Source organism: Protopterus annectens, chromosome 13.part0 (assembly GCF_019279795.1).
Source record: "Protopterus annectens isolate FY-2018-M chromosome 13.part0, PAN1.0, whole genome shotgun sequence".
Classification (NCBI taxonomy): Eukaryota; Metazoa; Chordata; order Ceratodontiformes; family Protopteridae; genus Protopterus; species Protopterus annectens.
The window spans coordinates 301,264,492-301,290,214 of NC_056747.1; the positions used below are offsets into that span (position 1 = coordinate 301,264,492).

General features: G+C 45.0%; 1 protein-coding gene across 1 annotated transcript in view; it reads left to right on the forward strand.

The window, feature by feature from the left end:
* RNF126 (ring finger protein 126) overlaps positions 1–25,723 on the forward strand; it is a 673,386-nt gene that overhangs the window by 588,609 nt on the left and 59,054 nt on the right. Inside the window, exon 8 of the mRNA XM_044053890.1 lies at positions 14,379–14,393. Within this exon, the coding sequence (XP_043909825.1) occupies positions 14,379–14,393 (15 nt within the window). The remainder of the gene's footprint in view (positions 1–14,378; positions 14,394–25,723) is intronic.

Here is a 25,723-nt window from a genome sequence, read left to right on the forward strand (position 1 = left end):
AGAGCGATGTCTTCCTGGATCTGATCCACAGGTGGGGTATACCTCAAATAGACCTGTTTGCCTCCACCAACAGGCAACTTCCTGGCTTTTGCACCAGGGCACTCAAACCACAGGCACTGGCAACAGATGTCTTCTCAATTTCATGGAAGGGGAAATATCTATATGCATCTCCCCCCTTTCCCACTCATTCAGAAGGTCCTACTGAAAATTCAACAGGACAACCCGAAAATCTTGCTGATGACTCCCTACTGGCCCAGACAGCACTATCCAAAGGCAATCACCATATATTACACCCCAGAGTGGACCTTCTCACACAGAACAAGGCGTCACTAATCCATCCACAGTGGCAGATTCTGCACCTTACCCTGTTGCTGATAGAATTCTAATCCTATTTAGACACCTTTACAATGAGGGTGTGCTCAATGTCCTGCAGGAGGCCCGGAAACCAAATACTAGAAAATCATCTCTCTCCAAGTGGAAACTATTCACTATTTGGTGTCACAAAAGACAGTTTGATTTGCTTCTCAGCGAACCCCCTCTAGTGCTGTCTTATTTGTGTGAGCTACTGCAGACTGGACTGGCTTACTCATCCACCAAAGCCCATCTGTCTGCTATTTCAGCTTGCCTGCCTCTGGATCCCTCATAAGCATCCAGACTCCCTTGCAAACTCTTCCTCAAATGGGTATTGCACATTAGGGCCCCCAGGAACCCCCCCCCCCCGGAACCTCAACTACATGCTAGAGAAGCTTATGCTACTTCCCTTTGAGCCAGCAGACAAAGCCTCATTAAAGCACTGTACTTGGAAAACCATTCTATTAGTGGCCCTAACCTCAGCCAGGAGAGTATCTGAACTCCAAGCCCTTATGGCTACTCCTCCCTTCCTGGTTTTCCACAAGGACAGGGTCACCATCAGGACAAAACCGTCCTTCATGCACAAGGTAGTCAATGACCTGTCCCTCAATCAGGCCATAGAGTTACCTGTTTTTTTCCAAAACCCACAAGGAGACAGTGAGAGAGTGCTGCACTTCCTAGATGTTCTCAGGCAAATCAGATTCTGCCTGTACAGCACTAAGTCTATCAGACAGGCAGGCCAGCTTTTTGTATCCTTTCACCCCAGTGCTCTGGGGAAGGCAGTGACCAAACAGACTGTTTCTTCTTGGATCTCTCCAAAGCGATTACCTTCTGCTACCAATTCCATGTTAAGTCCCTGCAGGGCACAGTTAAAGCTCATTCCACAAGAGCAGTGGCATCTTCAGGAGCCTTTTTCAGGGGTGTGGATACCTGGAAGCTGCTACTTGGTCCTCGGTCCACACCTTCACCAAGCACTACAAACTGGACCTCATGTCCAGATCCAGGGCAGGGTTCGCCAGGGCTGTCCATCGATTCCTGGAGTCTGCCTCTAGACCACCACCCCAACCTCAGTGAGCTTTGGCGCTCACCCATATGCAGAATACTGCAACATGGGAATAGAAGGACATAGAAAAGCTGTGTAAAATCTTACCATAACCATAGATGTCCTTCTCTTCTATGTTGCAATATTTCTTCCCACTCTCCATCCCCTCTTGTCAGTTAATTACTTCCCTTTCTAGATGACAATGATATGGCATCGCCTTTATAGGACTGGTTCTGACTGGTGCTACTATTCTGAGGGCTGGTGCATGCCGACATCACCTTTATGGCCCGCATACTCTCATCCACATCAGACATCTCGCGCACCACAGAGGGACTGAAAGCTTTTGGATACTGGCTGTACATACACGAGACTGAAGGGTAAACCCATATGCAGAGTACTGCAACATGGAAGAGAAGGACATCCATGGTTATGCTAAGATTTTACACAAGATCTTAGATCTTTCCCTCTTAAACACCTTCCTGGTGATGCTTTCCTTCAGAATGCTATCCCTGCCTACTCTTCTTCCCCTGGTCCCCCCCTCAAGCTTTCTTAGCTTATCTGGATCTCAAGGATATGTACCTGCATATCCCTATACATGGGTCTATATTAGAACATCGAAGTTTCAAAACTTCTAATGTTCTAATATCGATCCCTATTCAGCGAAAGCTGAAAATATCAAAGCAACAGAAAACCAAATGTTTTCCTAGGGAAAGAATTTGGTTGTCTGTTTCTGTTGCTTTGGTATTTTCAGCGCTGTGGTGTAAATTTACGGGTCGGGTTCAGGTGAGTGTGCGATTAAGTGCGGGTTAGGTTAGTTAGGGTTAGGGTGCGGGTTAGGTATGTGTACGATTGTGTGGACGTGAGGGTTAGGGTGGGTTGGGTGAGTTAGGGTTAGGGCGTGGGTTAGGTATGTGTGCGATTGTGTGGACGTGAAGGTTAGGGCGGGTTAGGTGAGTTAGGGTTAGGGCGCGGGTCAGGTAGGTGTGTGATTGTGTGGACATGAGGGTTAGGTGAGTTAGGTTTTGGGCGCGTGTTAGGTATGTGTGCGATTGTGTGGACGTGAGGGTTAGGGTGGGTTAGGTGAGTTAGGGTTAGGGCGTGGTTTAGGTATGTGTGCGATTGTGTGGACGTGAAGGTTAGGGCGGGTTAGGTGAGTTAGGGTTAGGGCGCGGGTCAGGAAGGTGTGTGATTGTGTGGACATGAGGGTTAGGGCGGGGTAGGTGAGTTAGGGTTAGGATGCAGGTGAGGTGAGTGTACATTAGTGTCGGACCTTAGGGTTTGGGTTAAGGTAAGTGGATAGTTAGTGGTGTGTGTATAGTTTAGTGTAGGGTTAGGTGTAAGATTTTAGGTGTATATGTGTGGATTGCTGTTTGTTTGGTGTGCTTGTGTTGTGTGTATGTGTTTTGGAACAGCGGATTTTTTCCCTAGGAAAAAATTTGCTGTTCTGTATGTTCGATGTTTTCAGCTTTCACTGAATAGGGGTCGATATTAGAACATTCGAAGTTTTGAAACTGCGATGTTCTAATATAGACCCCCCCCTATACACATCTTCTTCAGAAGATTTTTGCACGTCTCAGTGGGTTCTTTGCCCTTTCAATTTACTGCCTTGCTCTTTGGTCTTTCTGTTGCTCCATGGGTATTCCCAAAGTGCCTAACCCCAGCCATTGCATAAAATGACTTTGTTTACCCCATATTTAGACAGTCTGCTGTTTCTGGAAAGCAGCCCAAACATCTTAACATTTGAATTTAGCCATCCCTTTTCTGCAGGCACTGGGTTTCACAATAAATCTCAAAAAATCATGTCTCTCACCAAGTCAGGATCTTGTATTCCTGGGGTGCAGGTTTCACACAGATTTGATGATTGTTTTTTTTTCCCTGTGGTGAAAGCAGTCTCTCAGGGCATTCATGAAGGCTTTTCTGCCTCTTCCTTCCATTACAGCCAGGGAGTTTGAGACTGCTGGGATTTATGGGTTCAACTATTCCCATGCTGCCTTGCAAAGCTACAAATGAAAAAGTTACAGTGGTTTCTCAAGACAGTTTGGTCCCAGCATGCTCATCCCTTAGATGTCATGATTCCCCTCCTTCCCTGCCTGAAAGCAGAGTTAGGTTGGTGGATGCAGGAACTCAGTCAGAACCCTGTCCTACCTCTTCAAGATGTTCTCCGTGTTTCACTGTTGCAGTCATTACATTTGGGTTATCTGCTTGCAGGTAGCCCTCAGTCAGCTTGATTAACAAAGTCTTGGGCCCTGCTTCGGTTGCTGTCCCTTCTTCCATGACGTCAGGTCTTCAGTGGTATAAAACATGCAGCCGACACCATTACATCAGCCTTTCTTGCCGTGTGGTGCCCGAAGCAGAAGCAGTTAGAAAGTGCAGGTCGGCCAACTCGTGAAATTTTCGTTTTCGAGTTTCAGAACCGAAGTCTTCAACTAAAGCTCAGTACCCCGTTGGGGAAACATTTTCTTGCTCCTTACCGATGTCAGTAAAAGTTAATAATTGCATTACTTGTGGGAAGCAAATACCTCATAAAGATTTTCATTCATACTGTATTCCTTGCCTAGGACCTGACCACGAAGTACCTTGTTGTCGGTTTTGTGCTTTATTTAATGTTGTCGGCATATTTTCGCCTCTAAATATTTCAGTTCTCTGTTTAATTATCCAGAAATGTCATTAGTTAGCCATCCGACTACCGGGATTCCAAAAAAAAACGCAAAGATAAAGACAGAGACAGGCCGCTGAGGTCCAAAACTGCTGACGATGCTTCTCCTAAGCCAGTTGCCAGTTCTCCGGTACTTAGTTAGGTACTTTCGCAGCCCCTGATACCAGCTACATCTCATTCGCAGGCCTCAGCTGAGACCCATTCGGAGTCCGGTATGCGCGAGATGCTTCAACTATGGAACCCGCGGATGTCTCTACCTTGTATGGGTCCGGAGCTGCTGTGCAGGCACCGGCTTCTGAGGGTGTATTCAGGCCTACGGACTTGCATATTAAACCGACGCCTCCTTCTTCACTTAGGCCTAAATCTCGAACCATGCCTAAAAAACTGATGCCCAGGCCACATGCTCAGGCCTCTATGCCGAAAAAACAAATAAGAATGGCTGATGATCTAATAACTCTAATCAGGGGTAGCCAACCCCCCCCCCCCCTTCTAAGAGGCCTAGGACTGAAGTTGTTTATGAATCTTCTGACCAGGATTCTGTTTTTTCTGATTCTTCTGATGGTCTGGATTTTCCCTTATCTACTTATGAGGATTCTGATGCAGAGGACTCTATACCCTTTGCTTCCCCTCCAGAGGTTTTTTCTTTTGGTGAAATCTTACATACTCTAAGGAAGCATTTCCACTGGGAAAGCCAGGATTTTTTTGATTCAAAAAAGAGGCTTAGGGATTTCCTTCTCCTACTTCAGCACAGGCCTTTAACTATTCCTCCTGTACTAGACATTGTTGATGCTTTTTCGGAATCTAGTTTGGCCCCTGATTCCTTGCCTCCTGCTCCCAGAAAACCTGACAGATACTACAGGGTCCCTGAGTCACATAAGTTCCTTTTTAAAAATCCTATTGTGGATCCAGAGACTATTTCACAGGGGCCCAAGGGCATTAAGACTTCTACTGCTAAAAATCCTCCCCCTTCTGATAGAGACTCCAGGGCGCTGGATAGATGGGGTAAGAATGTTTACACACTGCAGCCTTGGCCATTAGGGCTTGGCCATTAGGGCTTTAAATTGCCAGTTTCATATGTTAAAGTATCAGCAACATGCTAGTGGATTGCTTAAACAGAAAATGATGTTGATTCCGGACTGTGTGGAAAATAAAGAATTACAGGATTTAATGCATTCTGCTGAACAGGTTGGAAAACATTCTTTGCAATGTGGTTTTGATTCATTAGAGGCCTCTTGCAGGGTTGCTGTAACTGGGTCCGTGCTCAGAAGGCATGCTTGGCTTAAAGAGCAATCTTTGCCTGATCATGTTTATGCTAAATTGTTGGATGCTCCTTTAAATCAGCAGAAGTAAAACCCAAAAAGTGGTAGGTAGTAAAGGTCTGTAATCCAACAAAGATAAATAGCAGAAGAAAATGATCCACAGACCAACAGGCTGTAAACAAATATAATTTAATATACCAAGATGCTAGCGCTTTCGGGTACAAAACCCTTCTTCAGACATATAATACACAGCAATTCACTTGATATTTAAATAAACACACACCAATCACATTCTAAAACCAATAAAAAAAATTAAGAATTAGTCTTTTTGGATGTAAGGTCTATGCCTCTTCAGAATTGGTCTTAAAAGCACCACGCCATTGAGTCCTGGGTCCTATTAGCCCCCAGTTCAATAATCCACCTTGTTTCACAGTATTCTGTGTAGTAGGAAATATCACTCTTCCTATTGTCTACTTTAATGTGTTGTAGGGCCTGAAATAAAAAGCTATGTCCTGGATATTTCTCTAAATGTAGGGGAGAGTGCATTACGCTTGTCTTTAAGTCTTAATAGCTGACATATGCTTCAAAATCCTGTCCTTCAATCTTCAGTTTGTCTTCCCCACGTAAAATAAGGGGCAGCAAGTACAGGTCGCTAAATAGACAATATTCTTAGACAAGCAAGTGACCATAGCCCTAAAACCATGTTGCTTCCCTGTTAAGGGGTGTAAAAAATAGGATTTCCTACTAATGTGAAAGCATGCCTTGCAACGTTGACAAGGGAAGGTCCCAACCTTAGTAAAGCCACCGTCCACCCTTGGTTGCCTATCACAAAGAATCTGCTTTAGATTCTTGTTCCTCTTAAAGACAAAATCTGGATTTTCTCCCACCAAGTCTGTCAGGGAGTCAGCAGTATGTAAGATTTTCCAGTTTGTCCTAATCACATCCTGTACCCATTGAATATCACTACTGTATGTAACATGAAAAGGAACACTGCTCTTCTTCCTATTAGCTGGCTGTTTCCTAATCCATCCAGTGTCATTCCTATTCCATATCCCCCTATGAGAGAACCAGGGTGCTGCCTCTGTTTCCCTGACGTCGACCACATCTTGCACGATGTGGTCAACATCAGACAGGACCGCCTGTTTGGCAAAAAGGCTGAGGAAGTTCTTAAAAAGATGGAAGATAAAGCTAAATCTATACAGACTGTTAAATATTTCTTACAAGTTCAGCCTCCTAGATTTAGTAGGCACTGGCCCCTCAGACTTGGTCCTTTCCAGCCCCTTCCAGGTCTTCTCAAGCCAAACCCAGACACAACAAAAACCCCAAGTTTCAGTCCCAGGTTCTGATGAAGGCCTAATTCTTGGGCTGAAAACACTAAACCAGTGGATTAAAGTTAATTTTGTGTGATATAGTGCTCCATCATCACTTGTGGTTTTCTTTTTCTTTTTATTTTACCAAAGTTACACAAAGTGTGAAACAAGTCTGCAGTTTTCTTTGAACTTTCTCTCTTAAGCATGGGGGCTATTCATCTGGTACCAGAAGAGGAAAAGGGACAAGGTTTCTACTAGCGACTTTTCCTGGTACCCAGAAAAGACGATTCATGGCGTCCTATCCTGGACCTGTCTACTCTAAGCACCTTTTTGGAAATTCCAAAATTCAAGATGCTGACTCTTCACCTATTACTTCCTATGCTAGGCAAAGATGCCTGCTTGGCAACATTAGATTTAAAAGAAGCATACCTGCACATCCCAATAAGGGAATCTTGCAGAAGATATCTACACTTCAAAGCAGGCTACACGCACTATCAGTTATATTCCTTGGAGCAAGCTTGAATACAACTTCCCAGATGGCCTACCTCACGCCAGAGAAACAAATTCATTTGACAACTTGCTTCAAACAAGTGGCCACAAAAACCCTGATATCTGCAAGACAAATACTGCAAGCTTTGGGGTTCATGGCCTCCTGCATTCTTCTAATTCCATATGCAAGACTGCATATGAGGAAACTACAGTGGTATCTAAAAAGCCTATGGTGTCAACATTCTCAGGATCAAGAAGCAATGATTCCTGTCATACCTTGCCTACGCCTAGAGTTCCTTTGGTGGGCAGAGGCCTGCCACCAAAACAAGGGACTACCTTTCACACCACTCCCTGCCCCCCAAACCCTACCAACAGACGCATCAGACTATGCATGGGGGGGGGGGCTCACCTGGTAGGGAAGTGCATTCAGGGCAAATGGAACCCAAGTCAAATGCACCTGCATATCAATCAAAAAGAAATGTTAGCTGTACAGAATGCTCTGACAGCCTTCAAGGTCCACATTCTTCCAGGACAACTAATGGTAAAGATGGACAAACACCACTGTTATGTGGTACATAAACAGTGGGGTACACATTCTTACCCCCTCTGCAGACTAGCCATGGTATTGTGGAACACAGCCTTGAGCTACCAAGGGCAACTACAAGCTCATTTCCTGCCAGGAAAATTAAATACACTGGCAGACGGACTAAGCAGAAACCTCATGGACCCATACGAGTGGAAACTGGAACCAAGGATTTTCAACATATTGACAAGCAAATGGGGGAGCCTAGATATAGACCTGTTCGCCTCTTCCCAGAACTACCAATTGGACAAATTTTGCACAAGGACTCCCCACAAACAATCCTGGAAAGTGGATGCTCTGTCCTTCAACTGGAAAAACCTGTCAGTCTATGCCCCCCCCCCCCCACCTCTGCTTCTGCTCTCCAAAGTACTACTAAAAATCAAACAGGACAAACCAAGGATGATATTGATTGCTCCAGACTGGCCACGCCAGCACTGGTACCCCCTCCTGTGCAGTGTGTCACGGTTATCCCTATGGCACCTGCCTCAGACTCCTGCCCTGTTGTCTCAGCAGGAGAACCAGATTCTGCACCCTCCGCTTCTAACACTGAACTTTGCAGCCTGGCTAATTACCTAATCTCTCCTTAACCATCCCTCAGTAAACCTGTGATGGATATTATTTTATTGACGAGGAGGCCTAGTACAAGAAAATCATATGCTGAGAAATGGAAAAGATTCTGTGCCTGGAACCAATCTCAAGGGATGAGCACAGCAGCGCCCAATTTACCTCAGATTTTACAATACTTAACGGAGATGCTTCAGAAGGGCCTGTCTTTTTCCTCCATTAAAATCCACGCCTCAGCCATTTCAGCTCATTATAACACAGAACCTCCCCTCTTCTCTCATCCACTGCTCAAGCAGTTCCTCAGAGGGGCCAAAAATTTGAGACCACCCAGGAGAACTCCAACCCCATCCTGGGACCTTAATTTTGTCTTGGAGAAACTCACTCTAACCCCTTTCGAGCCAGCTGCTACAGCAGACTTAAAATTTCTTTCTTGGAAAACAGCTTTCCTTTTAGCAATCACTTCAGCTAGAAGGGTATCTGAATTACAGGCCCTTATGGTAATGGAGCCTTTCATCATCTTTCATGCAGACAGGGTGTCCCTCAGAACCAATCCATCCTTAATGCCCAAGGTAGTATCCAGTGTGGTTCTTAATCAGCCCATTCATTTGCCAACCTTCTTTCCTAATCCACAGAACAAAGGGGAACTGATACTGCATTCCTTAGATGTGCACAGACAACTTGGATTCTACTTGGACAGGACTAAACCTCAAAGGAAATCTGAACAACTGCTGGTGACATTTGCTGCAGGGGCAGAGGGGAAGGCTATTTCGAAGCAAACCATTTCTAACTGGATAGGCCATTACATTAATTTCTGCTATAATATAGCACCATGGGAAAACCTATCCCCCAGGGGATCAGACCTCACTCCACCAGGGCTGCATCTGCGTCTACAGCCTTTCTCAGAGACGTCCCTACCAGGGACATTCTAGAAGCTGCTACCTGGAGTTCTGTACATACTTTTGCCAAGCATTATCATTTGCCAATTTTCTCTAAATCCAGAGCTGGCTTTGCCACTGCAGTCTTGCAGGGCCTTATAGCTGGTGCTGATGCTATCTAAATTCCTCCTCCCAACCAAGATTTTTGGGAATCTACCCAGATGTAATGACTGCAACAATGAAACACGAAGAACATAATACAGTTGTGTACACTTACCATAAATGTAGATGTTAGAGTGTATTCACTGTTGCAGTCCTGATTACCCTCCCTCCAGCCCCCTAACTTCTTTTGGCTATACCTCTACTTTCCTTTACTATACTTAAAAGCCTTTTGGTGTATTTGCTTTTTTGTTGGAGGTATATCATTGTACTTTTATATTTAATTGCTTCCCATTAGGGGGGCACCTGACATCTGGGGCAAGAAAAACTGATGTAATGGCGTCAGCTGCATGTTTTATACCACTGACGACCTGACGTCCTGGAAGAAGGGACAGCAACTGATGCAGGACCCAAGACTTTGTTAATCAGGCTGACTGAGGGCTACATGCAAGCAGATAACCCAAATGTAATGACTGCAACAGTGAATACACTCAAACATCTACATTTATGGTAAGTGTACACAACTGTACTTTACTCATCCAGTTCAGCAACACTTCACAGACACCTCAGACTTGGTGTGGGGAGCAACTTTGCTTCCAAGAATGTTCAGGGCCTTTAGTCCCCTTCTCAAAGGAAGGAACATATCAACATCAGGGAAATATGAGGGCTTTACTTTTAACCTTATAGACCTTTCACACACTGTTCTTGCCAGGACTCCTAAAGATCCTCACAGACAGTGGTACAGTCCTTTAGTACATAAACAAGAGGCACAGAATCTTATCTCCTCTGTCATTTGGCCATCAAAGCTTGGGAATTGACTGCCTTAAATAAGGTAACTCTGCATGCTGTGTACCTTCCTTCAGCTCTGAACTGGGTGGCAGACGCATTAAGCAGGTCCATGACACAAACGCACGAGTGGATGCCCCACAGGGATGTGTTCCTGGACCTAGTCGCTGGTGGGGTACACCAGAACTGGACCTGTTTTCCTCCCCTATGAACAACTTCTTCGCTTTTGTGCCAGGGTCCCTCATCCTCAAGTGTGGAAGGTGGATGCCCTCTAATTCTCATGGAAGGGGAGGTTTCTCTTTGCATTCCCCCTTCCCCTTAATTCAGAAAGTCCTGTTCAAAATTCTACAGGACAAAACAAAAATCTTGATGTGATAGTGTTCAATCTCGCCGTTTGTTCTTACACATGGGTTCGGAGCCGATCCTCGGCTCCGTGCCGGCCTCTTGCAAGCTCTGCATCGAGAAGAAGCTCGAGACAACCTAATACCCACAATCCCCCTCTGCCTTTACCTCAGATCTAGTTTGCCGCTGCTGCGTTCGCATCACTGGGATCTAGCTCGAGCAACTTCAGATAAGAAATAACTTTATTATTGTTATTTTTGACAAAAAACTATTCTAAAAGTACTTTTTGGTGACATAGTGTATGTGTGTGTGGTAAGGTAGAAATACTCGGTACCGTTAAGTTTAATTAAACTTGTCAGAGTTTTTCGGGGCCTTCCACCCCTTACTTGATTTGACAACCGGACTGACTTGTATATCGGATTTGACCTTTTTTTACTGGATTTGTCTACTCTACTGGACTTGACTTTTTCTCTTCTTCTTTAAGATGTCTGAGAAAATTAAATCCGGGTTTAAACGTTGCCAGTGTGGCCAAAAAATGTCAGTTACTGACAACCATAGTTCCTGTGTCGACTGCCTTGGCCCTCTCCACTTACAAGAGGACTGTTCAATTTGTCACTCTTTTAGTGGGAGGGTCATGACAGATAGGCGCAGGAAACTCATGGACAGGGGGTTATTAAAACCTTCCTTTCAGGAGGCTCTGGATGCTTCAGACCAGGCATCCAAATCCTCGAAGGAATCGAAGACGTCGGAGCCCAAGTCATCGGCTCCGAGCTCTTCGAGTAAAGTTAGATCACCGGTTCCACAGACTTCGGGGCCGAGTGTTCAACTGTTGTCAGTTCCCGAGCCTCGAGTCTTGGAACCGGTGATGGAGCTCCCTCCCTCGACTCTATTGAGGTCGGCTCCGTCTTCGGTTCCTTCGACCCGTTCTTCTTCTAAACTCTCCGATATCGATGTGGATCGTGTGGTGCAGAAGTTATTGGAGCATTCGGCCCTATCCAAACTTATTTCGGTTTCCACCCAGTTGGTGTCGAAACTTGAAGGCCTCCCATTGTCTCCATCCATTCCTCCTCCGAGACCTGTCCAGTCTTTGGAGCCGGAAGAGGTTGATCTTCTGATTGTGGAGCCCTCGGGTCCAGAACCGTCCCTTTCTCGGTCTGTTCCTCTCACCTCGACTCCGTCAGATCCGGTACCGGAGTCTCGGAGCCGACGATCTGTCCTTGGTTCCGGGGCCGAGAGTCGCACCGACGTTCGGTTCCGACTCTTCCCTCGGGCCTCGCACGGATCGATTCGGCTCCACCCTCGGGTCGATGCCTTCGGTGCCTGTCTCGGGGATTCTTCCCATTTCTTCGGAACTGGGAGATTCTTCGACTCGGGACCCGGGGGCCTTCGATCTCATGAGGAAGGTGTTGTCTACCCAGACAACCACATCAGTAGAAGTAACCTCTCCTCCCCATCAAGACACGTTATCCTCCTCTGCACCCACGGCTACATCCAAACGTCGAGCACCGGTGTCTCAGCCACCCCTGGAGGGTGCCCCCTCTTCCTCGGAGGCTTCTTCGGATGCTCCCCCCGAAGAAGTTCCGAGGAAAAGATTGTGTAAGAGGAGACACTTAGATTCTCCACAAGAATCTTTGACATCGGACACTGACTTAGATGAGTCAGAAGGGTCCCCAAAGTCACCCTCAGAGGATGTCTCTTTTTCAGACATCCTGGAGATCCTAAAGCAGAGAGGTGATTGGCAGGCCCTCCCCCCTTCTGAGGATGAGTCAGTTTTGCTGAAGGCATTCGGTGCTCGCCCTTCCTCCTCCTGGGTCACTCCGCCCTTCGATGAATTAATGGAACTTATTGCTCGAAGGGCGTGGGAGGCTCCTGACACAGTGGAACCAGTCCCTAGGAAGCCTAATAAGTATATCACTGCACCCCAGGACAAGATGTACTTGACAAAAGGAGTTCCAGTGGACGCTATGGTGGTGGCAGCGGCCACGAAAAAGGAGATGTCGGAATCTTCCTCATCTGTCCATCCCCCTAATAAAGATTCTAGGACTATGGACAGATATGGGAAGCGCATTTTTAGTTCAGCGGCTTTTTCCATGCGATCCCTGAACTATTTGACCCATTTTACACGACTACAGCGGATCTAGTCAAAGAGTTGGGAGATACCCTCCAGGGTACTACAGATGCTGCTGTCTCAGAGAAAGTGACAGCGCAACTTAATACCCTTACATCCATTGTGAACTCATCCATGAGGCTGATCTCTTACGCAGCCGAAGGTTCGAGTAGGGCAGCAGCTTCAGCGATTGCTCTTCGCAGACAATCCTGGATGCGCTTATGTTCATTTGCGGAAGCCTTCAAGTCTTCCTTTACTAACGCCCCATTTGTCGGTGCCACTCTTTTTGGCCCCAAAGTAAAGGAGACCCTTACCCGGTGTGAGCAGGAGGGAAAGACTCTGTCTGCTGTCGGAGTCCGTTTTTCCACCCCAACCAGACCGTACCCCAAAGGGCAACGTGGTGGAAAATGTGGTTTCAAAACCCCTAGGACCTTTGCCAGGCATACAGGGTGATACCCTTTCTATAGACACAGGAGGGGGCAGAGGTGGAAGCCGCCGCCCTGACGGCAGAGGGGGCCAGCAGAATCAATGTGACAGGGATACTCTGCCTGGTTAAACTTTCCGGCACTCCCGAGAGGAGGCCCGTGTGTCCGACTCTGTAGGCAGTCGGGTCGCTAGCTTTATACCCTCAGGCCTGGCAAAACATAACTACAGACAAGTGGGTAAAAGCGTGGTTACCAGAGGTTACAATATACCATTTCTATCCTATCCCATTCCAAAGAAAAGACTCCCAGATGTACCGCCCATCTGAGAGAGCCAGCAGCTATAGAAATTTCAAAGCTGCTAGAAAAAGAGTCATCCAACCAGTCCCAGCGGACCAAAGAGGATTCGAACTTACTCAAGGTTCTTTTTAGTTCCAAAGAAAACAGGGGACTGGAGGCCCATTCTGGACCTAAGCGACCTCAACACCTTCGTCAAGAAAGAAAAGTTCCGAATGGTCACGCTTCAATCGATCCTTCCATTCTTACAGAAGGACGACTGGATGTGCTCAATAGATCTGAAGGATGCATACTACCACATCAAAATGGCCAGGGCATCCAGAGATCATTTGCGCTTCCGGCTGGGTGCCAGTCACTTTCAGTTTCGAGCCCTGCCCTTTGGTCTGACCTCAGCCCCCGGGGTCTTCACCAAATGCATGGCAGTGGTAGCGTCTCACTTGAGACGCCTAGGATTCCAGGTGTTTCCGTATCTGGACGACTGGCTCCTTTCTGCCACCACCCAGCGTCAACTAGTACAGGGCAGAGACTACACTCTTCAACTGTGTATTCACCTAGGAATTTCCGTAAACTTCGGAAAATCCTTACTACAGCCATCACAGCGTATCTTGTTCATAGGAGCGGAATTAGATACACATCAGTTAATTCTAAGACTTCCTCCAGAAAGGATACTTGCACTTCAGACTCACGTACGTCTTCTTCTCTTGTCCAGGAAATCCCCAGCAAAACTGGTACTGAAGGTTTTGGGACTCATGTCAGCTTCTCTTATTGCAATACCCTTGGGAAGACTGCACATGAGAGTCCTACAATGGCTACTGTTTGCACAATGGTCGTTCCAACAACTACCTCTAACACACGAGATTCTTATAACGAACACATGCAAGACACACCTAAACTGGTGGCTTCAGACTTGCAACCTTTCCAAGGGGAGACCATTTGTGCTACCCACGCCTACAGTTACGGTGACCACGGACGCTTCCCTGATAGGGTGGGGGGGCATCTTTCAGGGACAGACAGTCCAAGGCGAATGGACCAATTTAGAGTACAATCTGCACATCAATGTTCTAGAGTTGAGGGCAGTGTTCCTAGCGTTGCAACACTTTGCTCCTCTTCTTCCTCTGAGAACTATTGCAGTTCAGACGGACAACATGTCGGTAGTCTGGTACATAAACAAACAAGGGGGAACCAAGTCCTATCAGCTATGCAGAGAGGCCATGAGAATCTGGCAATGGGCGGAGTCCACGGGTCGCTTTCTGATAGCAACGCACATCCCGGGGTCATCCAACGTCATAGCCGACAGGCTGAGCAGAGCAATACTGTTACCGCACGAGTGGTCCCTAAAACAGTCAGTTGCGAAAAAGATTTTTCGCATGTGGGGCCAGCCTTCCTGCGATCTGTTTGCGTCTCCAATGAACGCCAAATGCAGGAGCTACTTTGCCCTATTACCCCCTCCAGGGGAGGTCCCCAGGGATGCACTGATTCACGATTGGCCCCCGGGTCTCCTGTACGCATTTCCTCCCTTCCCCCTGATCTCAAAGTTTCTCCAGAAAGCCAACAGCCTACACAGGACAATAATCCTCATTGCCCCATTCTGGTCTCGTCAAATTTGGTTTCCCTTCCTCATGACACATTGCATTCGGGGACCCTGGATCCTGGACCCATAGCCAGATCTATTGACTCACTCGTCAGGGGCTCCCCACCCCTCGCTCTTGTCCCTCCATCTAGCAGCTTGGCTGCTCCACTTCCCAACTTAGCCAGGTCTGATCTTCTTTCGCCTGCAGTTCAGAATATATTAGTGGCTTCTCATAAAGCTTCCACTACTAAAACGTATACTAGTAAATGGAAGCGCTTTGTATTCTGGGCGAATACACAGCAAGTGGACCCTGTTATAGCTCCTTTGAATAAAATATTAGAGTTTTTAACAGACTTGTTCCATCAGGGTGCTTCTCCTGCCACATTAAGAGTTCAATTGGCTGCCATTTCTAATTTCCATGTGGAAGAATGTGGGGCTCCTGTTATGGCCCACAGACTTTGTAAAGCCTTTTTAAAAGGGGTTTTTCATATTACACCACCAATTAGATCTTCTGTGTCTCCTTGGAGTCTAAACTTATTATTATCTAAGTTGATGCTGCCCCCCTTTGAACCAGCCTCCTCTTGCCCATTGAAATTTTTGTCGTGGAAGACTCTCTTTTTGGTAGCCATTACATCCGCTAGGCGAGTATCTGAACTTCAAGCTCTCTCCATTAAACACCCTTATTTGATCTTTCACTCTGACAGAGTTTCTCTTCGCACTAATTCATCCTTCCTTTCTAAAGTTTGTTCTATTAACAATATTAATCAGTCCATCGAATTACCCACTTTCTTCAAAAATCACTCCAATAAAATGGAGTATATGTTGCACAAATTAGATGTCCACAGACAACTAAGGTTTTACTTGGATAGAACAAAAGATCACAGGAAATCTGATCAACTTTTTGTAGCCTTTGCTGATAACAGAAAAGGAGTAGCGGTTACTAAGAGAACTCTTTCTAAGTGGTTAACTGATTGTATCATCTATGTCTATGATTCTTCAAATCAAACTCTTTTGCACAAACCCAAAGGACATTCCACAAGGTCAGTGTCTACATCCCTGGCTCATGCAGCTCGCCTACCACTAGACGCTATTTCAGCGGCTGCTACTTGGTCTAAGCCACATACATTTATTTCTCATTATAAGGTAGACAAGGTTTCTAGGGACAGGGCAACCTTTGGTTCCACTGTGCTCAAGAACGTCCTTCCGTGAGTTCCTCAGGAACAAGGAGCTAGGGACGCTACCCATGTGTAAGAACAAACGGCGAGATTGAACACTATCACATATAGAAGTTATGTCCTTACCATAACGTTCCATGTGGAGTGTTCATCTCGCCTTTGTTCTTACATTCCCACCCTCCCACCCTTAGGAAGAACGTTCAGTTTGGTGCCTGGTCTGGGGCATTCTGTTTCTGCATTGCAGTTGTTGTATATATAGTTAACATGTATATATAGATATATAGTTATATATATAGACTCTTAGTTCTGTACATATGTGGTATTGGTATGAGTGTTCTCTCTCTGACTGCTGGTTTGCTTGCAAACTAGATCTGAGGTAAAGGCAGAGGGGGATTGTGGGTATTAGGTTGTCTCAAGCTTCTTCTCGATGCAGAGCTTGCAAGCGGCCGGCACGGAGCCGAGGATCGGCTCCGAACCCATGTGTAAGAACAAAGGCGAGATGAACACTCCACATGGAACGTTATGGTAAGGACATAACTTCTATTTAGTGACTCCTTCTTGGTCAAGACCGCACTGGACTGCAAGTTACCTCACCAGCTGGACCTGCTCACCCAGGAGAAGGTATCATTGATATACCCACATTTGATGAGTCTACAGCTGACCCTGTGAGTGATCGACTTTTGATCCCTTTCAAGCACCTATTCTCTAAGGACCATACTAAGGGTTTTGCAGGAGGCCAGGAAACCCACTACTAGAAAATCTTACATTTCCAAGTGGAGAAGATTTTCCATTTGGTGCCAAAAAAGGAAAGTGGATCCCTTTGGTGCGGACATAACAGTGGCCATTGCTTACTTCTCAGTTAAAGTCCATTGATGTTCTTCGTGTTTCACTGTTGCAGTCATCACACTTGGGTTATCTGCCTGCAGGTAGCCCTCAGTCAGCCCGAATACCAGTGTCTTGGGATTTCTGCGTCGGATGCTGTTGCCTCATCCATGACATTAGGTTGTCAGGGGTATAAAACATGCAGCCGACGCCATTATATCAGCTTTTCTTGCCACACGGGAGCCCTAAGCAGAAGCAGTTCTCAAGTGTCTGTCGGCAGCTACCTGAAATTTTCGTTTTTCAAGTTTCAAACCTGAAGTCTTCTAAAGTAGACATGTCCAACCTGCGGCCCTCAGAGCTCTTCCATGCGGCCCTCTACCTCTTAACTCCAACATCGACGTATGCATGCCCCAAAACACTTTTTTGTTGTGTTTTTTGCGCCCATGACCTGTAACTCTAACATCAGTGTGCATATGCGCCAAAGCATCCTTCTAGTTTTTATTTTTTTTTTGTGCCAAAGAAGGGTCTATGTGTTCGCACCATTGTTTTGTGCCAAAGAATCGGTGTGTGTGTTCTCGCTGAAGAGAGACTCGTGTATGGATTTGCTGTCATTGCCTTTGAAAGGGACAGCACTTAATCTGTGTTAATAGGTAAGTATGGAGTGAGTGAGTGAGTGCATGCATGAAAGCAGAATGTTTGTGTGTGTGTGATGTGTGTGTGATGTGTGTGTGATGTGTGTGTGTGATGTGTGTGTGTGATGTGTGTGTGTGATGTGTGTGTGTGATGTGTGTGTGTGATGTGTGTGTGTGATGTGTGTGTGTGATGTGGTGTGTGTGTGTGATGTGGTGTGTGTGTGTGATGTGGTGTGTGTGTGTGGTGTGGTGTGTGTGTGTGGTGTGGTGTGTGTGTGATGTGGTGTGTGTGTGATGTGGTGTGTGATGTGTGCATGAGAGAGAGAGATGCATGCAAAAAGAGGCTTACGGTGATCAGTCTACCTAGTGTACACAAACAAGTTAGCTCCCAAATATATCCTACATTAAAAGTGCACTTCATTAAATTGCAGCTTTTCTGACAGGGAGAGTGTTGTATTGAATATGAAATCATACCTCTCAACTGTATGGATTTTCGAAGAATGTCTGGACTTTTGCCTCATCTTCCAATTTGTGTCTTTTGCTTAAGAAATAAAAGTAGTCATCCAAGGTAATGCAGTTCCAGGGAGTAAGAATGAGACAGCAGCCTAGGGTTAATGGGTCAGTAGTGGATTGACTTTGTGGAACTGTAGCATATGGAGTTTTTTTTTTGACAAACAAAAAAGCACCCAGTACTGTTTTAGGGGGGGGGGTTCTAACCAGTGGTAGATAAGACAATAGTAAGTATATCTTTGGTGGATCATCAATACTGGCAAATCATGTGGGCACAATGTCATTTTTTTAAATGTTGGAGGTTTTGGTGTGTATGTGCGTGTTTGTGCTGGGAGTGCTGCAACAGTAGATGATTATTAAAGAAAGAGACTTGCAGACTGTGGAGAATATGTTTATTTGTTTCAAAACCTGATACTTGGGTACTAGGCATGCCAAAAGTAGATTTTTTTTAAGACCTAGCTTCTTGCCACTTACAGTGGAGGGATATTTACATTTAATGGCCAATGTTAGCAGTATGTGTGGTCCTGTAGGGATCTGGAGGTTGCCAAGTCTACCACTGCCAATGTCTTGTAAAGTGACCTGGAAGTGGATATTGGGATGTTACTGGAAAAATACAGCAAGTTGGCTTTGAAATATAGTTTAATTAAACAAAGTACACTTGCAATTTACAGGCCATAATTTAATTTATTTCAGGTAGTCCAGATTCTGGTAGATTGTATACCATTAGACTTAATTCGGGAGAGCTGTCATTCTGGGGAAATAAGCAACCCTAGTTTCAGTGAAAGCTCTGTGGTTGTTTGCAGGTAGGAAGTTGCAGGATGTGGATGCAATGTGTTTTTTATTATTTTTAATGCATTTGTCATTTCAAAGCATGGTTTTCTTTGTTGCAAAAAAAAAGACAGGATTGAATGAGACATATAATGCTTAACTGACAATGATAGGATAAAAACATTATCTGTGATGTAAAATGTTTGTAGCTACAGCTGTTTCAATGGTGTCTGTGATGCATAACTCTTTTTGGGCCTGTGTCACGCTTTTACTTTTCACTGTGTCCAGATTTCTTGCTGTAAGGTTGAGAGGTATGGTTCCATTATAAATTAGAAGGTTGTGTTTACCTTGGAAGACTTTTTTTAGCATAATTATGAGAAGCAGAGCTTTTTAAATATCTCTGCTTATTTCCAATATAAACTGCCATGTAACCTTGCAAATAACTTTCTTATTAAGCTACTTTAATTCTTTTGGAATTGACAGGTATGCTTCATTGGTTCGGACATAAGCATAGAGTGCTAATGTGACTTTGATTTCTTGCAGCAGTCTGTGGTTTACTTATCACAATAACCTTTCTGTGTTTCTGGGTGTGTGATCAATTTAACAGTTTTAAAGATGTTTTCCAAAAATAAATAAATACATAAAGAACAATCCTCTGCATTTTGAGCTATTGACAAAGTCTGGGAATTTGTTTTTTTCAAAAGCAAAGGTCAGCATTATAGCTCAGTAAACTGTCAGTCTATGAATAAGGTCTGCACAAATTAAAATGTCTGAATGTCAAATGGCTTTAGATTGGACGGAAGTTATACGTTTACTCCATTATGTAGTATGATCTTAGAGAGTTTATGAATTTTCTTATTGATTTACTTTTTGGTGAGCAGTTGTTTGTTGATTTATTGATGGTCCTTTTGGTGGAGGGAAATTGCATGGATGAATCCATCTTTTTTTCAGATATTTTAACTTCCAGACAATTTCATTCAGTGAGTCTGTGCCATGTGATTACTGAGGTTGCCTATTTTACAAGTAGGGGCTCCTTCTGTGTGTGTAAGAGAGAGAGATTTAATATGTATACTGAATATATTTTTGCAAATGGAATTCTTAGTTAAATAGGCACCTCTTCTTGGGCAAATAGACTTGAGTAACCAATATTACATCTTAGCCATCCAGCTAGGAAAGGTTAGTATGTGGATTTTCCATCTGGTTTGATGAAGGCTATGCTACTTACTCAGGGAGTACATTTATGGCTATCCATCCAGTTGTTGTGTTGCTGAACTACTTTGTTTGATAATGAGAGGAGCTTTTTATAGAAGTTGAAGGATTTTGTGTCAAGAACCTGCCCATACAAAGTGGCTTGTTTATGTTGCAGTGAAAACTGTGATCTTTGTAGTGAGAGTTTTAATTATAACCAGTATTTCTGAGGTGGAGAAAGTCCATTAAGGCAGGATCTTTCTTAGCCTGGAAAGCAAGCCAGTGATGAAATTTATAGGGGCCAGTGAGAGACAGAGGAAAGCAAGAAGCTTTTTAGTTTGTTTGGATAACTAAGTGAACGCAGTCCTTTGACCTTTTTTGTCAGAAATGGTTGTAGTCTTTCTTTTGGCATGGTATTTTGCTGAGGCACATGCCAAAAGGGGCATTGCACTCAGTAATGGCTCTTGTAAAGGAAGAATACAGGGATGTTATGACCTCCTTGTCCCTGGATGATACCCTTACTAATGAGATGGACCATGTAAAAAGCTTTCCGTACAACGGAGACAACATGGTGGTCAAAAGTCAGGTTTCTATCAACCTGGGTGCCCAAGCACCTCACGATTGATTGCGTGCTTACAGCATTGTTATTAATGTGATAATTTGTGGGGACATCACTCTCCTCAAAGGGTATGATGCATTTTTTGGCATATAGCTTGAGGCCATGTTTCTGGCACCAGTTATTTGTTTGGGTGAGACCCTCTTGTAGCTTATTCAGAATTGTTTTATTAAGTCAGTAATGTGAATTCTTTACTTTATTTCAAATTTGTTGGCTTATTTTTGTGGATTATAGTACTGTAGAACTGCTAATGTTGACATTTTATGTAGTTGGACTGCTGGAGTGGTTTTCCCAGTGAGAAATGCTAGTGCTGTAGTGAATATCTGTTTTATTTGTAAAAAAAAAAAAAATATATATATATATATATATATATATATATATATATATGTAAACTAAGATATTAGAGTTAACTGTTAGATTTTAGAATTAGAATGAGAATTAGCATTTTAAGGCAAATATTAGGCATTTATTCATTGTTCGAATGCACCTACAGTACAGCCAGGAGATCAACTTTGGTCTCCTGCTGCAGTGAAAGAGTTAACCATATGATATATTTTATATGCGGTCCCAAGACAATTTCTGTTCACTCAGTGCGGCCCCAGCAAGCCAAAAGGTTGGACACCCCTGTTCTAAAGCCAAGTACCCCATTGGGGATCCTTTTTTTCTTGCTCTAACCAATGTCAGAAAAAGTTGTTGTCTTGCCTGTGGAAAGCAAATACCTCATAGAGATTTTCATTCTTACTGCGTCACCTGTTTAGGCCCAGACCACGACGTCACTCACTGTCTGTTTTGTGCCTTGTTCAACGCCCGACCTAGTCGTCGTCGGGCTATTTTTGTCTCTCAATTCTTTCGCTCTCATTCTCCGTATTCCGGAATGGAGTCGGTAAGCCATCCGACTACCGACCTTCCGAAAAAAATGCAAGGATAAAGACAGAGACAGACCGCATAGGTCCAAAACTGCAGACGACGCTTCCGTTAAGCTAGTTGCCAGTCTGCCGGTTCTCTGAGGCGCTTTTGCAGCCCCTGTTACCCACTTCTACAGATTTGCAGACCTCTACTGAAACCCATTTGGAGTCCAGTATGCCATGAGATGCTTCTTCGACTGTGGAACCTGCGGATGTCTCTACCTTGGATGGGTCCAGAGCCGCTGTGCAGGCACCAACTTCTGAGGGTGTATTCAGACCTTCCGATGTTCGTATTAAACCGACTACTGCGTTAATGACTAAATCTACCGAATTTCTCAGGCCCAGAGTTCGCACTACGCCTAGGAAACCGATGACCAAAGCACATTCTCATGCTCCTATGCCTCAGAAACAAATGCTTAGAGTGGCTGAAGACCTTATTACTTTGGGGAAGCCAACCTTCCCCCTCTAAAAGGCAAAGAATTTACTTTTCTTCTGATTCTTCAAACCGTGCGTCTGATGACTCTGACCCCTGTGATTACCAGAACGTACCCTTACCTACCTATGAGGACTCCGATGCAGAGGAGTCAATTCCCTCAGCCTCCCCCCCAGAGTGCCTTTCTTTCAGTGAAACCTTGCACACACAGTACAAAAAAAAAAAAAAAAAAAAAGAGTCTTGTCGGAATTTTTAGACTTGCCTCAGCATAGGCCATGGGCTATCCCTCCTGTCCTGGATATTGTAGATGATGTCTTCATGGAATCCAGCTTTACCCCTGATACTTACCTGCTCCTAGAAAGCCTGACAGATACTACAGAGTACCTGACTCTCACAAATTTCTCTTTAAAAATCCCACTGCAGATCCAGAGACCATTTCCCAGGGACCTAAAGGTATTAAGGCTTCTACAGCCAAAAACCCTACCCCTTTGGACAGGGATTCTAGTGCGCTAGACAGATGGGGTAAGAAGGTATATACCTTTGCAACTCTTGCCATCAGGGCTTTAAATTGCCAGTTTCACATGTTGAAGTAATAGCAGCATGTTATTGATTTAATTAAACAAAAAATGTTGTTGATTCCTGATTGTGCAGAAAATAAGGACTTACAAGACTTAATGCATTCTGCAAACCAAGTTGGTAAACATACTTTGCAGTGTGGTTTTGATGCCATCTTGCAGGGCTGCTGTTACTGGGTCTTTTCTGAGAAGGCATGCTTGGCTGAAGGAACAAATATTGCCAGACCATGTCAAGGCAAAATTACTTGATGCTCCATTAAACCAAGAATGTTTGTTTGGCTCTAAAGCAGAAGTTCTTAAAAAAAAAGATGGAAGAAAAAGCTAAATCCATGCAAACTGTTAAAGATTTCTTACAGGTACAGCCACCTAGATTCAGTAGGCATTGACCTTCAAAAAATTGGTCCTTTCCAGTCCCTTCCAGACCTTCTCAGCCCAATCCTAGGGGCAGCAGACCACAAACCCTACAGTTTCAGGGTATGCACAGATCTAAACAATGGAGTGCTCCCTCCTCAAAAACTGGGAGTGGTAAGCCACCTCCCTATGGAAAAAGTTCACAATGACTTGTCCTTAACCCTTCCCAGCCATGCCCAAGTACTTGCACCCCTAGGAGGAAAGCTCACCCTTCATGCAAAAAACTGGGAGTATATTACCCAGGACCAATGGGTCTTAAACATTGTATCCCAGGGATACAGATTCTGTTTCCACTCTCTGCCAACCCCAAGCGGATTGCCAGACCTTCCTCCAAACCAGTGGACAGAGGCCCCAAAGCAAGTACTTTCTCTTCTCAGTATCAGGGCTATTCAACCTGTGCAAACAGAGCAAAGGGGATAGGATTTCTACTCCAGGCTGTTGCTGGTGCCCAGGAAAGAGAACTCTTGGAGCCCTATTCTGGATCTGTCAACCCTAAATACCTTCCTGGTGGTACCAAAATTCAAAATGCTTACACTTCAGCAGTTCCTTCCTGTGCTAGCCTAGGACTCTTGGCTAGTTACCCTAGACTTTAAAAGAAGCTTATCTGCACAGCCCCATAAGGGAATCTTGCAGGAAGTATCTACGTTTCGGGGCAGGCTCTATGCACTATCAGTTCTCTGCACTTCCCTTTGTAAATACCCTGGGTGCAGTAGATAAGACAAAGTGCCCGTCTCCAGCCATTGCTTACTGCAGGCAGAGAAATATTCAAATTTACCCATACTTGGACGATTGCCTGATTCAGGCGGATAGTGAGGAATTGCTACTTCAGCACCTGACGTTTGTAAAGAGACTCCTAACTTCTCTGGGGTATACATCAATGAAAATAAATCACATCTAGTACCCAGCCAAAAAGATTGTACTCCTGGGAGCAAGCTTGAACACAACTTCCCAGATGGCATTCCTCACTCCAGAAAAGCAGGTTTATTTGACAACTTATTTCAAACTACTGGCCACCCAAACCCAGCTATCCGCAAGAAAAATACTGCAAGCCCTAGGGTTCATGGCCTCATGCATTCTACTGATTCCATATGCAAGACTGCATGTGAGAGAAACTCCAGTGGTACTTAAAAAGTCTCTGGTGTCAACATTCCTAGGACCTGGAATCAGTGATTCCTATCATTCCTTGCCTAAGGAAAGAGTTCCTTTGGTGGGCAGAGGCTTGCAACCACAACAAGGGACTCCCTTTCTCACAATACCCCCGCTGTCCAAACTCTGACAACAGATGCATCAGACTTTGCATGGGGGGCTCACATGGCAGGCAAATGCATTCAAGGCAAATGGAGCCCAGGGCAAATTCACCTGCATGTCAATCAAAAAGAAATGTTAGCTGTACAGAATGCACTGACAGCCTTCAAATACCTTATCCTGCTAGGACGACAACTGATAAAGACAAGACAACACCACAGTTATGTGGTACATAAACAAGCAGGGGGAAACTCACGCCTACCCACTCTGCAGGTTAGCCATGACTCTGTGGAACACAGCCTTAAGCAACCAAGTGCACCTGCAAGCTCAGGTCCTGCCAGGCAAACAAAATTCACTGGCAGACTACTTAAGCCGAACTCTAATGGACCCACACGAGTGGAAACTGGAACCAAACGCATTCAAACTTCTAATACGCAGGTGGGGGACACCAGAGGTGGACCTCTTTGTGTTCCCCCAAAACCATCAACTAAACATATTTTGAACAGAATTCCCCACAGCCAAGCTTGGAAAGTGGTATGCCCTATCCTTCACATGGGAATCCTCTCAATCTATGCCTTCCCCCTCTGCCCCTCCTTCCAAAGGTGGTACTCAAGATCAAACAGGACAGGCCAAGGACAATCCTTATTGCACCAGACTGGACACGCCAGCACTCTTACCCACTCATACGCAGTCTGACAGCAGTGCCACCCTGGCACCTACAGCAGACCCCCTGTCTGCTGTCCCAGCAGGAGGGACAGATTTTGCATCCTCAACTGCAAACCCTGAACCTGGCAGCCTGGCTTATTCCCTGAATACATCACCAGTAACCCTCAGAAAACAGATGCTGGATGTTATCCTTGAGGCCAGGAGGCCCAGTACTAGGAAATCCTAGAAAAGTGGAATAGATCCTGTTCTTGGAGCCAGTCTCAAGGGAAGGACACAGCCATGCCCTTCTTGCCTCAAATCGTAGATTACCTAGTAGAGCTGCTCCACAAAGGCCTCTCCTTCACATCAATTAAGATTCATGCCTCTCATTACAATACTGAGCCACTCCTCTTCTCTCACCCTCTGGTCAGACAGTTCCTGAGAGGAGCTAATAATTTAAGACATCCAAGGAGAGCTGCCTGGGACCTTAACTTTGTACTAGAGATGCTCACGCTCCCCCCCTTTTGAGCCTGCTGCTACAACAGAGTTAAAGTGCCTCTCTTGGAAAACAGCCTTACTGTTAGCCATCACTTCAGCAAGAAGCTTGTGTCTGAGTTACATGCCCTTATGGCTGTGGAACCCTTCATTATCTTCCATGCGGACAGGTTTTCCCCCGGGACTAACCCATCTTTTATGCCCAAGGTGGTATCTAGTGTGGCTTTAAACCAATCCATCCATTTGCCAACCTTTTTTCCTAATCCTTAGAATAAAAGAGAAAGGATCCTGCACTCCTTGGACGTGCACATACAGCTCAGGTTCTACCTTGACAGGACTAAACCTTTCAGAAAATCTGACCAGCTGCTGGTCAACTTTGCTACAGGGGCAGAGGGCAAGGCCATTTCGAAACAAACCATTTCTAAATTGATAGCACACTGCATCCATTTCTGCTACACACACCATGGAAAATCTACCCCACAGGGGATCAG